Source organism: Solanum tuberosum, unplaced genomic scaffold, assembly GCF_000226075.1.
Source record: "Solanum tuberosum cultivar DM 1-3 516 R44 unplaced genomic scaffold, SolTub_3.0 scf00133, whole genome shotgun sequence".
Classification (NCBI taxonomy): domain Eukaryota; kingdom Viridiplantae; phylum Streptophyta; class Magnoliopsida; order Solanales; family Solanaceae; genus Solanum; species Solanum tuberosum.
Window position 1 is genome coordinate 478,534 of NW_006239056.1, and position 14,255 is coordinate 492,788.

At 33.2% G+C, this 14,255-nt stretch overlaps 2 protein-coding genes across 4 annotated transcripts in view; one reads left to right on the plus strand and one right to left on the minus strand.

Annotated features, from left to right (window-relative positions):
* Positions 1-3,297, plus strand: part of LOC102579116 (probable complex I intermediate-associated protein 30) — a 12,533-nt gene extending 9,236 nt beyond the window's left edge. For all 3 annotated transcript variants that reach the window (XM_015310353.1, XM_006351061.2, XM_006351062.2), the window contains exons 5-8: positions 1,128-1,219; positions 2,390-2,470; positions 2,559-2,657; positions 2,789-3,297. In XM_015310353.1, coding sequence (XP_015165839.1) covers positions 1,128-1,219; positions 2,390-2,470; positions 2,559-2,657; positions 2,789-2,980 — 464 coding nt within the window. In that variant the 3' untranslated portion in view covers positions 2,981-3,297. The remainder of the gene's footprint in view (positions 1-1,127; positions 1,220-2,389; positions 2,471-2,558; positions 2,658-2,788) is intronic.
* Positions 3,298-4,546: 1,249 nt separating this feature from the next.
* Positions 4,547-7,223, minus strand: LOC107061309 (cytochrome P450 83B1-like). The gene is made up of 2 exons (XM_015310354.1): positions 6,271-7,223; positions 4,547-5,263 (listed from the first exon to the last, which is right to left on the minus strand). The coding sequence occupies exons 1-2, from the start codon at positions 7,221-7,223 to the stop codon at positions 4,717-4,719; spliced, it is 1,500 nt and encodes a 499-aa protein (XP_015165840.1). The 3' UTR covers positions 4,547-4,716.
* Between the last annotated feature and the right edge of the window lie 7,032 nt (positions 7,224-14,255).

Sequence of the window (14,255 nt, forward strand, 5' to 3'; positions counted from 1 at the left end):
AGTAGTAAATATTATTATACATGGTATTAAAAAAAATGCAAATATACATAAATGTAAAAAATGATGTATAAAAAGGATTTAAAGGGACACATTTGTCATTTACCTATTTTATCTCGGGATAAGTTATCCCGGGATTACTATACCACCCATGGGGAGGGATAACTTATCCCGGTACTAATTATTAATCCCGGGATAAGTTATCCCGGACTTGCCAACCAAACAACATAATTTTTTTTTTATCCCATCACTATTTCCTTATTCCCATCACTATTATTTCTAATCCCTCACACCAAACGAGCCCTTAATGTATAATTTGTTGGAATGATATTGTTGCATTTGGCTTTAGTGTCTGTTTGTGGAAATTCTTCTCCTTGGAAGCCAACCGACGGAATTAGCTACGGTATGCAAAGAATTAACTGGTGAAAAATAGTTAAACCATGATCTCTTGTATCCCTCAACCTATACTTGTAGAGCGTAGGTGATCTCAAGTCCCGGATAAGGGAAGATCGTTGTAGTAAATTGACAGGCAGCATAAAAATAGTCAAATTCCAACAATTCATATAGCTGACCCAACTTTGTTTGTTCAAAAAATAATAATTGATTGATCGCTTCTATGTGGCTGCTGTAAAAGCACTATAATTGGAGTAGCATTATTTGGGGCCTTCAGTGTTGTATGTGGAGAAAGCCATTGACCTCCGAGAATACCACCAAGCCTAAAATTCCACTTACGTAGATTTTTTGTTCTGCCTCCCCCATGTCCCTTCTTCAATCTTGTCTATTGTAGACAAGTTTCTTGGTGATAATCATGAAAGTATGTCAAAAGATGTTACTCCCTCTGTCCCATTTTATGTGGCACCCTTTCCTTTTTAGTTCGTCCCAAAAAGAACGTCACCTTTTTATAATTAGAAACAATTTGACTTTAAAATTTCCATTATATCCTTTATGAAATGAATCTCAACCGTAGAAATATATAAGTATTGTTTTAGACCACAAGTTTCAAAAGTCTTTCTTTTTTTCTTAAACACCGTGCCAAGTCAAAGGGTGCACATAAAATGGGACGGAGGGAGTACTATAATTAGTGTTACTTTTCTCATTGAATATAGACAGATTTCTGGTTCCTTTGACAGGTCTTTTCTCTGGAAACCTCTCTTTGGATGTTATGGAAGGATCAAAGTGGAATATGACTCGAAGTGGCTTTTGTGGAATGCGGTCTAAAAAGGTGAATGCTACTCAACCATCCTAATAAATACTTCGTTCCTTTTCTTGTTTGATAATGAGATAAGTCACAGATTCAAGATAAAAAATTCGAAGGATGAGATGACAAAGCCCTAGAACACCAAGAGAATAAGAGGACTTTACTGGGAAAACCAAAATGAAAAAAAAATACATGATAACTGAATATAAGTAGAAAAATAATGGACGGGGCAGCATCTTGGTCAGCTTGGGCCAGCTGCACATCTTAGACTTAGGTCGTCCAACTGATATTGTATGTTTTTGTCTCCTTTGTGACTGTTGATAATCCTTCTATTCAAAAGTTCAGATCTGTCAAGTTGGCTTGGTTAATCCACAAACTAACCCATTTAACCCCTTAAAACAGGTCCCTAAGTGGTCCCCTACCTCCAGCTCCAACTCTTGATTTGTCTGACCCTCTAACTTAAGAGGCATGGGCCAGGTCAATTATTAGATGGTTAGACCCCCTAACTGGACCCAGCTAGGAATTGGTTCATGGCCCACAGACCAACCCAGCCGGGGCCTGCTTGGTAAGACAATCTTTTTAAAAATAAATAGAAAACCCCCACGAGAATTTATCAGATTTATTTGTATACTCAAATATACATGATCTGGATGTGAATGAGTTGAATGATCTATTCCTCAAGTCTATCAGTGAACCATCTCTTCGGACTCGGGATAGTGATAGATGTTAGGTCCTTTCCCCTCATTTTCTACTCCCCTTGTTTTAACTAAAGAACTATCTTTAAATTTGCCAAGTCTTACTTCAATAAGGTTTGTGATGTTTCATTTGCATGCGAGAGAGTCACACTTCCTTTTTTTTTTTTTTTTTTTTTTTTTTTGCATTTCAAATTTTTAATTAGTCAATTAGTAAGAGTGTATTTCATTATTCAAATTTTGCATTTGAACGTTAATGAAGTAATAATTTTTTGCTTTCATTTGCTATGAAACGTTTAATATATCACTAGTTGGCTTTATCAAAAGAGTGATTCTCATATAGCAGGCACTAGTGGTGAAACTTCAAAAAAAACTTAAATGTGTTTGTTATAGTTGACATGTCATTTCTGACTGCTCCTTACACAATATTACGATATAGAGGATATGTTTTGTTTTATCTATTAGTAGCGTGGCTTTTCCTTCTAATTTTTTTTTCTTGCAGTTTGATGGCTTCATTGATTTGGATGGATATGACACAATAGCTCTTAAACTTAAAGGGGATGGAAGATGCTATATTTCTACAGTATGTTCTATGTTTTCATTGAACTGCTGCTATTGATATTTAGATGAACTGTGGAAATAGTCATTTCTCACTAAGAGCCTAACCGCAGATATACACAGAGAATTGGGTCAATAGTCCAGGACAAGATGAAGATAATTCATGGCAAGCATTCGTTTTTGTGCCAAAAGATAACTGGTATATTGCAAAGGTAAGTTCTTCATTTCTTTCATCCTTCATGTGATGTGGAAGCTATATCACATCGCAGAAGGTTCAAATAGAATACTTGTTCAATTTGCTGGGAAAGAGAAGATAAGTAGATTGCTTTTATTGGCTGTGTAGATCCCACTTACTCGTTATGCACCTACATGGAGAGGGAACATAATAAATGCAAGGATGGAGATGAATCCAGCTCGAATCGTTGGTATGTCTTTATCTGTCAACGCAGAAGGTGGAGTTCCAGATGCGAAGTCTGGTCCTGGTGATTTTGGAGTTGAAGTTGATTGGATCAAAGCCTTGCGGATGATGCAGTAAACAAAAGTGGAACATTATAAAGAATGATTGTAAAAGACCAGGACCTTTGAGGCATCCATGCTTATCGGTTGGGCAAAGATCGCAGAAATGCTAGCTACGGAGTTGGTATTTTTGAAGTCATCAATCGGAGATCGGAGATGTAGGAGATACAGGTTCGTTTTCTATGTACCTCAGGAAAGGAGTGAAATCTTACGATTCACTTTGTTGCTTAAATAGACTCTACAACAGTCTACATCACCAAAGTCTAAATTATCAAAAAAAATTCTCTTGTAATAAATTTGGCTCTTCATTTTGATTATATCCTTTGTCTTTTACAAGGTCTGGCAATCAAATATTTCAGCAATGTGCTAGTAATCAGTAATACTGTTCCAAGCAGTGTTTTAAAAGACTCTGTTGGGACTCGCCCTGGGGCGGGGCTCTAGCAAAATGCCCCGAGACTCTAGTGTGGGGCTTAGTTTTATAAGACTTACGCCTTAAGCGTCTGACTGTATGCCCAAAGCACGTCCAACGCTCGGGGCTCGCCTAACAGATCTTACACAAATTATGTGTTAAAATCTTTAGTTAACATTGTTGACCCTCATAATTCTTGAATAAATGAATGATATTTAATAATTTTTTAATTTGTAGAGATAAGAAGATTGAGAGTAACTTGAATAACAAGTTGTAGTATCACATCTTTACTATTTGGTAACACTGTGAAGATGATTATATATTACGTAAAAATACGTAAAAAAAATTTACTTTTTCACTTATCATTGGTCTTCATGGTTTTGTCATATGTCTCAAAATTATCATATTTTATTTAGCTATTTGAAAGTAATGTTGTATAAAGCGAGAAAGAGAGATTTGATATACAAACGTTTTATTTCGATTCAATTGTATACAAATTCAAATTTTATGCATATATACAAACACATAAAATTGAATTGAGAGACTGCCAACGATTTACACAAACGAGAGACTGCCATCGATTTATACAAACGAGAGGCTATCAACGATTTATACAAATATGATGCCCCCAGCTATTTATACAAATTTGATGTTAGTTTGCTATGGAGCGCAATTATATAAACTATAGCTATATCATACAAATATGATTTTTATGTTTGCAAAACTTAAAATTTACTCTAAAAGAAATATTTTTAGAAATAATGATTCTTTTATTATTAGAAAGTTAAGATATTAGATTATTTATTGTATAATCTTGTTAGAAGTTTTATTTTCTATGAGTTTCCTTAATCAGGTTTGTAATTATTTCAAACTATTATTGATGTATTTTTATAATTTTGTGTTATTATATTATTATTATACTATATTATATTAAAATTTTAAAAATCCATAGGACTTACGCCCCACGTCTCAAGGCTTACACCTCGCCCTATACCAAGTAAAATACCCCGCCTTACGCCCCCGCCATTTAAAACATCGATTCCAAGTTTTTTTTTTTGTCAATTAACAATGTTAATATTACTGTAAATTACTAGTGGCATAGCAATGACATTCACAATACAAAAAAAAACATGTAGGACAAGGAGAGAGAAATGTGGGCTCGAGACCAAGATAAGCTACATATATAAAATGCATTCACAACCAATGAAAATTGACTTATTATCATTCAATTACAGAATAACACTTCAAAACAATCCTTTATACGACAAAGTGATTAATTCGAGTCGAAAGCAATTGATGCCTTACCTCAAGAACCAACTCCCCTTAGATTCACTTTGGGATGTATTTTAGAAATATTTTTTAGGGATAAGGCAAAGGTCATTTTTTTTATTCACTGTAATTCCAGGTCTATCATTTATGTCAATGTCCTCCTTTTTCAACCCATAAGGTAACTCCCAATCAAATGCATAAAGAAGATTTGATAATGCAAGTTCCACAGATGCAACCCCAAGTGCCATTGCTGGACACCCTCTTCTACTTGCTTCAAATGGAATAAACTCATAGTCTTGTCCCTTGAAGTCGATATCGCTATTCAAGAATCTTTCAGGCATAAATTCTTCTTGATTTTCCCATATTTCAGGATCTCTTGCAATTGCCCATGCGTTAACATAAACTATAGTTCTTGGTTGAAGTTCATACCCTTCTAGTGTGGATATTTTCATTGATTCTCTTGGTATTAAGAGTGGAACTGGTGGAAATAATCTTAAAGTCTCTTTTATCAGTGCTTTGAAATAAGGAATATTTTGAATATCATCTTCATTTACAATGTTTTTGTTCCCCATTAAATTTCTGATCTCTTCTTGAACTTTCTTCATATCTTTTGGATTCTTGACACACAACAAATAAAGAATTTAGCGGCAATAATATATATAATTGTCGTCATATTATATTTAGTGGCAATAATTGTTGGGTTTTAAAGATATCAATGGAAAATGAAAGGTTGTGACTTTTTCGAAAGATTATTACCTTTTCGAAAGGTTGTGTCTTTTCTAAAGGGTTGTGACTTTTCTAAAAGATTGTGTCTTTTCGAAAGGTTTGTGACCTTTCCTCCATTTTCCTAAGGGTTGTGACCTCTACGATAAGGCACAATTAGTACCTTTTCATTTACTACCCTTTGTTGGCTATAAATAGAGGAGTTTCCTCTCAATTTCAATATAGAATTTCCTCCTTCGTCTGCATACATTTTCTTAAAAACAAAGTAGAGTCTTTGTGTGATTTCGTTGCTGACTTTTGAGTTCGCTGAAGTTATTGAAGTTTGAGGTACCACTATTTCTTTAATAGATTTATCCATTTTATCCTGAGAGGGAATAGTCCACAACCTCGAATTTGATGAGGGGATTAAATTCCTTAAGGGGACAAAGTGAATTTTGTGGACTCGAATATTTTCTTTCTTTTCATGTTTATAGAATTTTTAATTTACTATTCTGAGTACAGGGCAAACAATAATAAACACAGATATTTATAACTAACACATATTTGGCATATGTTAAACTATTAGGTTAAAACAGACAAAAAGTATAACTAGATGGGTCATATTACCATCCAAGCACAAACATGCAAAATCAAATTTAGGCAAAAAATTTAAGAAAAATAAATTAACTTTCACATTTTTTTCAAAAAACAAAAAGATGAGAGATTGCGTTTTGTTGGGGCGAATTGAATTATGACCCCTCATTTTCCTATCTTAATTCAACACATTTTAATTTGCCACAAGAACATTTTGAGCTAATTAGATTAAATATATTGTTTGACCCAATCGTATTTAATCCAAACCACTCATTTGTTATCTTTTTGTACATATATACAATTGTACAAATGTAGATATAAATGTCTATATGCATATATATATGTATACGTATATGTGTGTATGAGCGCGTGTAGAAGTAGATAGGTTAAAGAAATGGAAAATTACCATGATAATTCCTTTTATATCCTCCAAAGACAAATCAATTGGTGTTAATTGCTCTTTTTTTAATTGAAGCAAAAGATCTATAATATCTCCTTCCATGGATTTTGGCCTATTGGGATTGTGATGTTGTTCAATCAGTTCTTCATAAAACTCATCCAAATCTTTGAAACTCTTCTCAAGTCTGTCTGTCTGTCCGGTGAGTTTATCTATCCAATTTAAAGATGAAAAAAAATCATACACAAAAAAGCTTGCCAACATAGCTTCACCTTCATCCACAATATGATTAAATCTCTTCCTTTCATATGCTTCTTCATCAAATCTAACACCAAAAGCAACTCTACAAATAATTGTACTATTAAGTGAAATCAACAAATTACTCAAATTAGTGACTTGAGAATTAGCAGCTTGTTGATATATTTTCTTGATCATTCTTGAGACTTCATCTTTACGAATCGGACCAAATAAATGCACTTTCTTGAGACTAAATAAATGAAGAACACATATTTTTCTCATTTCCCTCCAATAGTCATTGTAAGGTGCAAAGACAATATCATGACCATTGTAAGACAATTTTTGTTGGCCAACAAGAGAGGGTTTACTACAGAACACTAAATCTTGTGTCTTGAGTACTTCTTTTGCTAATTTTGCTGAAGAAACTACAACAATAGGAACAGAAGCAAGTTTCAATGAGAATACTTTACCATATTTCTTAGAAAGTTTCCAAAAATAGATATGAGGAGCCAAACAATCAAATTGATGCAAATTTCCAATGAATGGAAGCCCTAAAGGACCTGGTGGCACCTTATTTTTTCCACCCCTTTTGGCTTTAGGAAGAAGAAAGATGAGGCAAATAGGAATGGCCACAAAGAGGAGAAAAAATATCATTTTATTGTCTAATTATTGCCTAATAACTTGATATGCCTTTTATTATATATATATATAAATGGATATTAGGCTAAACTATTTTTTGTTAGAGCTTTTATAACTTCTATATACTGACAATATAAAAGTATTTCTAGACCATCAGGTCATCAAAGATATAGTAATTACTATAAGTAACTATTCATAACGAGAGGAACCATTTACCTAGGGAATAAGATCGACAATTTTCTACAGAATTTTTAATTAAATTAATAGCGTAAAAAATTGTTATGCTATTAATTAATTAGTTATATTAGTTAATTTTCAAATGAGTAAATTTTTTTTTTTGTGAGAGTTCGAACCATGGAAATAGCCACTAATACTTGTATTAGAATAGACTACTTACCTATAAAGTGACAACACAAAATTATAGAACCACTGAAGCTTGAAAATGACCTTTGTCCTCTAGCAATCAATTTTTTTTTTTTGATGATAAGGGAAACCCGCAGTCGCTATCCTTTGGGTGCGCACAGGGTAAAAACCCCGCTCCTATGCAATAACTCGCAAATCACTTAGGAGAGGTAACCCGTTGGGCCACCCCGAAGGGTCTAGCAATCAATATTATTGTACCATATAAACAGTAAAAAAAATTACGTGACACACAAAATTCTGAATGTGTCTTTAATTTTCAAGATATTTGTGTGCATAACTTAGATATCAAAGGTGAATGCATAGATATCTAGTAGGGATAATAGAACATGTGATTCTCAATTATTTATAAATTCGCCGTATATTAAAAGAGATTTTTGACGAAATGTAATAAAGTATATAAATAGGTGCCATATAAATATAACTAACATTTTGTATTCTGTCAATAATTGGTGATATATTGAAGGAACGTAACATTATTTTGAAGCAATTATATTTATAAGCACGAAATATGTTTAGATATCATTCTAGTGGTATTTCTATATTGAACTTAATTAGAGAAAATGGATTACAAAATGTAAGAATTCTAGTTAACACATGTGATATAACAAATTCTTTGAAAATTTCAAGGAAAGTTTAAAATACTGTAACAAACTTTTTAAGGGATAATAGTAAAAATCTTCTTACGATTTTGAACGTAGTAAACATAACTATTATTTACGATTACTCAAAAAATAAATTATTGTTATTAAGCTTATATTATTCTTGAGAAAATCAAAAGTCTCCCTATACCCGACTATTTTAATGTTCCACATTATATATATAATTGTGAGAGTTAAAGAGAGAGATATATCGAGCTTTTCAAGATAAACCAAGAGAATATCTTGAAAAACTATATGATAATTAAAAACTGTAATATTATATGCTAAATCGTCATTTTAAGGACGACGACTTAACAACAGCATACATATGTATTATGGCGATTTTTAATAACTGTGTATTAAAACCGCCATAATGCTATCACTTTTTGTAGTTCATTATTCCTATCTAGTTAAGGTTAACTGAATAGTACATAATTCGTGTTGAAAAGCAATTGATGAATTCAGATTAACTCAAAAACTACCCTTAAATTCACTTTGGATGTAATTTAGGAATATTGTAATTTAGAAATATTGTTTTGGGATAAGACAAAGGTCATTTTTCTTATTCACAGTGATTCTGGGCCTGCCATTTATGTCAATGTCCTCCTTTTTCAACCCATAACTCCCAATCAAATGCATAAAGAAGATTTGATAATGCAAGTTCCATAGATGTTGTAACATCTCGCAACTTGAAATAGCAAGAAAGAATCTAAGAACTTGAAATAATCATTTTTGGAAAGTATAAGGAAATCTGGAAATTTTTAAGTAAGTTAAAGTTGAGATTTTGGTCAACTTCAATCGACCATAACTCCTAGCTCAGGATTATTTAGGTGTAGTTCCAGATATGGTTGGAAAGCTCTTGGATTTATCTTTCCAACGCTGCCGAGTTTGCACAATTCCGAGTTCGTATGAGTGAGTTACGTCCTTTGTAAGTTGGGCTGTTGGATTAAGGAAATGTCCGAATCCGGATTTTTAAGGGTAGTTTGGTCTTTTCCTTACCCAATTAATTAAATCCATTTTTAGTAAAATAATTGGGGTCAAGACTGAGTTAGTTCAGTTTACGCTTTTAAAAATTAGAGTTGGGGTTTTTGGAGAAAGAACGCAAGAGAAAGGAAAGAAGAAAGCAAGTTTCGCCAAGGACGATCGATTTTGGTTGTGGATTCGCCAAGAAGTTGATCCTACAAGGTTCTTCAAGAATCGCTTGTGGATTTCATCAAGGGGTGATCCCTACGAGGTATGTGAGTATTTCATAGCGTTGGGTTCATTCACCCAAGCGCCAAACATGTTTAGTTCAGCAAAATTCATCCTAAAAGAGTTTGAAAGTTGATGTTCTTGACATGAATTCTTGAATTTGAATGTTGTTCTTGAATTGGGTTGAATTGTGGAGTTTTCGAGATCTTTACGTTGTGTTTTAGAGTTACTTCGAGTTACGTTCTTGAGTACATACGCTGGGTATCGGGATCTAAAATGAATTTGAGGAAGATAATCGAAGTTAGGTGGTTTAAGGCTGAAAAACGAAGAAGGAAAAAGTCGAGTAAGGTTCATGAAACAAGTCCGTGTCGCGGACTTGTTCCCCTGTGAACAAAAATCTGCTCTGCATCGCGAAGAGGACGCAGACTCCTCTGTCTCAAATTTAAATTTGCGAGTAATTATTTAAAACACCTCTGCGTTGCAAACTTGTTCCAAGACAGTGATTTCGTAACTTTTCTCAAGTTTAACTATCAGAAATCATTCCTAAACATCATGAGGTCTTTCCAAACATAAATCATAATCCTTGAATCCATAATTCAATTCAAGGATCAATTAAGAGTCAATTCAAGTAAGAGTTAAGATCAAAGTCAAGAGTCAAGTAAGAGAAGTTCATTTCAATTTTTCATAAGTCTTTTACAAACGTTTTAACTTTGTTTTAAGACTTAAGTTTGAAGTTAAGCAAAGAGAAAAAGGTAAAGTTTGAAGTTCATTTCTTCAAAAGTATATGGGGACTAAGTATTCCCAAAGAGATTTAAAATGTTTTCACATTTAAGTAAGAACGGAAACTAAGATTTCCAAAGAACCTTCGGGCTAGTTTTCAGAAAAGAGTAATAGCTTTCTAAATGAAGCAAGCAGGGAAACTGAGATTTCCAAGATAGCCTTGGAGCTAAGTTTTGAGCACTAATCTCAAATCGCATGAGAAGTATGTTTTTTGTTTACATAAAGAGCTAGTATATTTTTGGGAGTAGTATTGAGCACCGATGGGGAAGAGTTCATACAACTATCAGCCCCCTTAAACCATGTAGCCATCATGGGTAAAAAAGGGTCATACTTTTTAGATGAACCCTTTTTCGAAATAGACTAGTGGATCCATTGGCAGTTCAGGTCTTATACATTTGGCCGGGTATAGGACGCGCTGGCAGCGTGAGGAAGATCGTTGTATCATCACTATAGCTCTTAAGTGATGGTTGTAGGTTAGAGAAACTCCCACATAAGTTATTGTATTTTATATACATCAGTTCATTGTATTTCTAAATACATTTCAGAGTTAATTGTATCTTGCATACACACAGAGTTGATATCATGTTTTCAAACAACTTTTCTTTATATTGCACTTGCTTTTGAACTGCTTTATATCGAAATGAGTTCTGTCATGTTGAGTTGAGTTAAGCCAGGTAAGTTCTTCAGTTTCTCTCAGATTCTTTCAAGCCTATGTTATTTTAGCATTCCAACTCGCATACTCGTACATTCAATGTACTGATGCCAGTTGGCCTGCATCGTATTATGATGCAGACGCAGATAACTAGGATCGGCATTCCGGCGCATCGTTGATCCAGTGAGCAGTCCAAAGTCTGTTGGTGAGCCTCCTTGCTTTCCAGAGGATCCATTTCTTTGCTTTCTAGTTTAGTTCATTAGGATGTTGTGGGGTCTGTCCCAACATCCATCTCAGTTGTTATTAGAGGCTTCATAGACAGTCAGATGTTAGTCCTTTAAGTTTTTTTCAATATCATTTCTTATTGTTAAGACTTGGGTTGCCACTTTTGGCCAAGTTGAATTTTTAGTTTTTAACATTCTCAGTTATCTTATGATTTAGTTCAGTTAAGTGTTATTGATCATTAAGTATGAATATTGTCTTCCGCTAAGTAAGTAAGTCAGGCCAAGGGTTCACTTGTGGCCAACAATGGTCTTCGAGTGCCAGTCCCGCCCAGGGTGTAGGCTCGGGGCGTGACAGATGCAACCCCAAGTGCCAAGCCTGGACACCCTCTTTTTCTTACTCCAAACGGAATTAACTCATAGTATTGTTCTTTACAGTCAATATCGTTATTTAAGAATCTCTCAGGCATAAATTCTTCTAAATTTTCCCATATTTCAGGACCTCTTCCAATTGCTCATGCGTTAACATAAACTAGAGTTCTTTGTTGAAATTCATACCCTTCTAGTGTGGATATTTTCATTGATTCTCTTGGTATTAAGAGTGGAGCTGGTGGAAATAATCTTAATGTCTCTTTTATCACTGCTTTGAGATAAGATATATTTTGAATATCATCTTCTTTTACAATGCCTTTGTTCCCAATTAAATATCTGATCTCTTCTTGAACTTTCTTCATGGCTTTTGGATTCTTGATCAAGATTGCCATTGCCCATATTATCACAGATGCACTAGTGTCTGATCCAGCAAATAACACATTCTACATAAAAATTGACAATTCTTGAGAAATTTTCAAGTGTTATAAAATAATATATTGTATCCGTCAACTACATCAAGAAGTTACTCCATTACTTTCCTCCATTATGAAGATAACCATAACCTCCATAACCTCCACCTTTATAACCATTATTCTTGTAACCTTTCACTTCCATAACCTCCCCATTATATTCATGTTAATGTCATGTTTATGACTAACCTTTTGTATGCCTCTATGTTACACTATAAATAGAGGCATAAGGGCTCATATTGTATACACTTGAAGACTTGGAATAATAAGAAAAGCTCTCATCTCTTGTCTCCCTATTTCTATTGCTTTTTATCTTCTATATTTCTTATCTTATTTTGCTCTAGTTTTACAACACGTTATCAGCACGAATGTTCTACCAATTGCAGGATTGAAGCAAAGTAAACAAAAGAAGGTAAAATAATTGTGTTATTTTTCTCTCGGGAACAAGGTAAATTATTGTGGAATCAATTTTATATTTCACTTGTGAATGATTAATATTATTGTTACTGTGCATTTTTTTCACCTATGACTATATATACTTTCTTTTGTTATGTGTAAACTTATTTTATATTTTATTTGTGATTGTGCTCATTGTTTTGGTTATTACATAAGCTTTTAATTTATTTTGTTTTGTGTGTGAAATATTTTGGGTTCACATGGAAATTGAAAAAGGGTGATGGTAGTGAGCTGTTTTATTTTAGTATAATTGGAATTATTATTTTTTTAGTGTGCAATTGATTCTTTGATTTATAACGGTAATTCACTACCTTAACAATTATGCACCAAACTATAATATAATGTTATATGTAACTCTCTGTTTTGTACAAGTTTAAGATATTAGTACATACTTTGGTGAGAATATTTTTATTGTATTTTTTTTGTTCTATATTTTATTATGCATGTTAATCACAAAGTGACAATTTTGTTCTATATTTATTTGTACATGTTAATCACAAAGTGGTAATATTTTTTTAAGGTTCAATGGTGAGTCTGATTATATTTGGCATTTATGTCATTGATTGAGGGTAAGACGAAGGATTCAAGTCCTATCGCACCAAGAGGGTAATCTGGTGAGAGTCCTGATGCATCATGATTATAAAATGTTGGGTTGGGTCCCAACAAATAATGACCTAAAATGCTTTTTTATGGGTAAGACGTTGGGTTCAAGTCCTAACATAATATAATGATGATGTAATGATGACTGAGCAAATTGATATGCTCTTGATAAAAGTCATGAAATTCGCCCAATTGATTTGCTCCATTCTCTTATGTGAATGTGGTAGTAGTGCATAATATGTCTGAAAAATGACAAGTGGTTGAATGTATGAATATGGGTGTGGTAAAATGTTAATGGTCATCATTGTGGTAATTAAAAGGAAGAACATTATGGGTTCTTAAGATGTTTTCTTCAAATGTAAAGAAAATTTTGTCCATGTATAAAAGATTATTGGACACATTGTTTCTTAAGATGGTCCTTCAAATGTGAAGGTAATTGTTAAAGGTAATTTTTATCCATCAAAGTGGTATGCGAAGTTATTGGGCACATTATTGTTGATACAACCCAATTTGAAAAGTTTTGTAAATCCTCCATCAAAATAAAGGAATACAAAGTGGTAGTACAATTGGTACATTTGACCTCTTAAAGTGATGTTGAGGTGAGTCACATAAATTTGATAATGCCAAAGCATGACAATGAGTTTCTAATAAAAACTTATGGAGAATGTATAAATAGATGTTGAGGTGGGTCAAATAAATTTGATAATATCAAAGTATGACTAATAAAAAATTTATGGAGCATGTGCAAATGGTTATGGTCCATTTCTTGAAGAAAATGTGACTTGTGTTTGTATGGAAAAGAACATGTTCATGTATTGTTAGATGAATGTCACATCTCACCTCTACGGGAGGTTTGAGAGATTGAAAGAAAATATTTTGACATAAATGGTCATTTTGGTCATATACTTTGAGTACTACACAAATATTGTGGTATGTTTTATTATGAACTATTGGAGGACAAAAGAAAGAAAGAAATCTTTTCTATAAAGGTTGTGGCCATGATCAAAATAAATGTTGTTGTGTGGCAACACAAAATTTTGTCATTGGTTGTCAAGAAATAAGTCTTGCATGTAATAATTTTAACCATGACAATAATAATAATTTTCTCCTTGAAAGAGATGGTCACCATAAAATGGTGTTGTGAAATTTATGGTAGTACACAAAATTAATTGAGAGTTCCGAAAGAGCTAATTTGTTACTACCTGGAATGAAATTGTTCATAATATTGAGATTGTAGTAAGTCT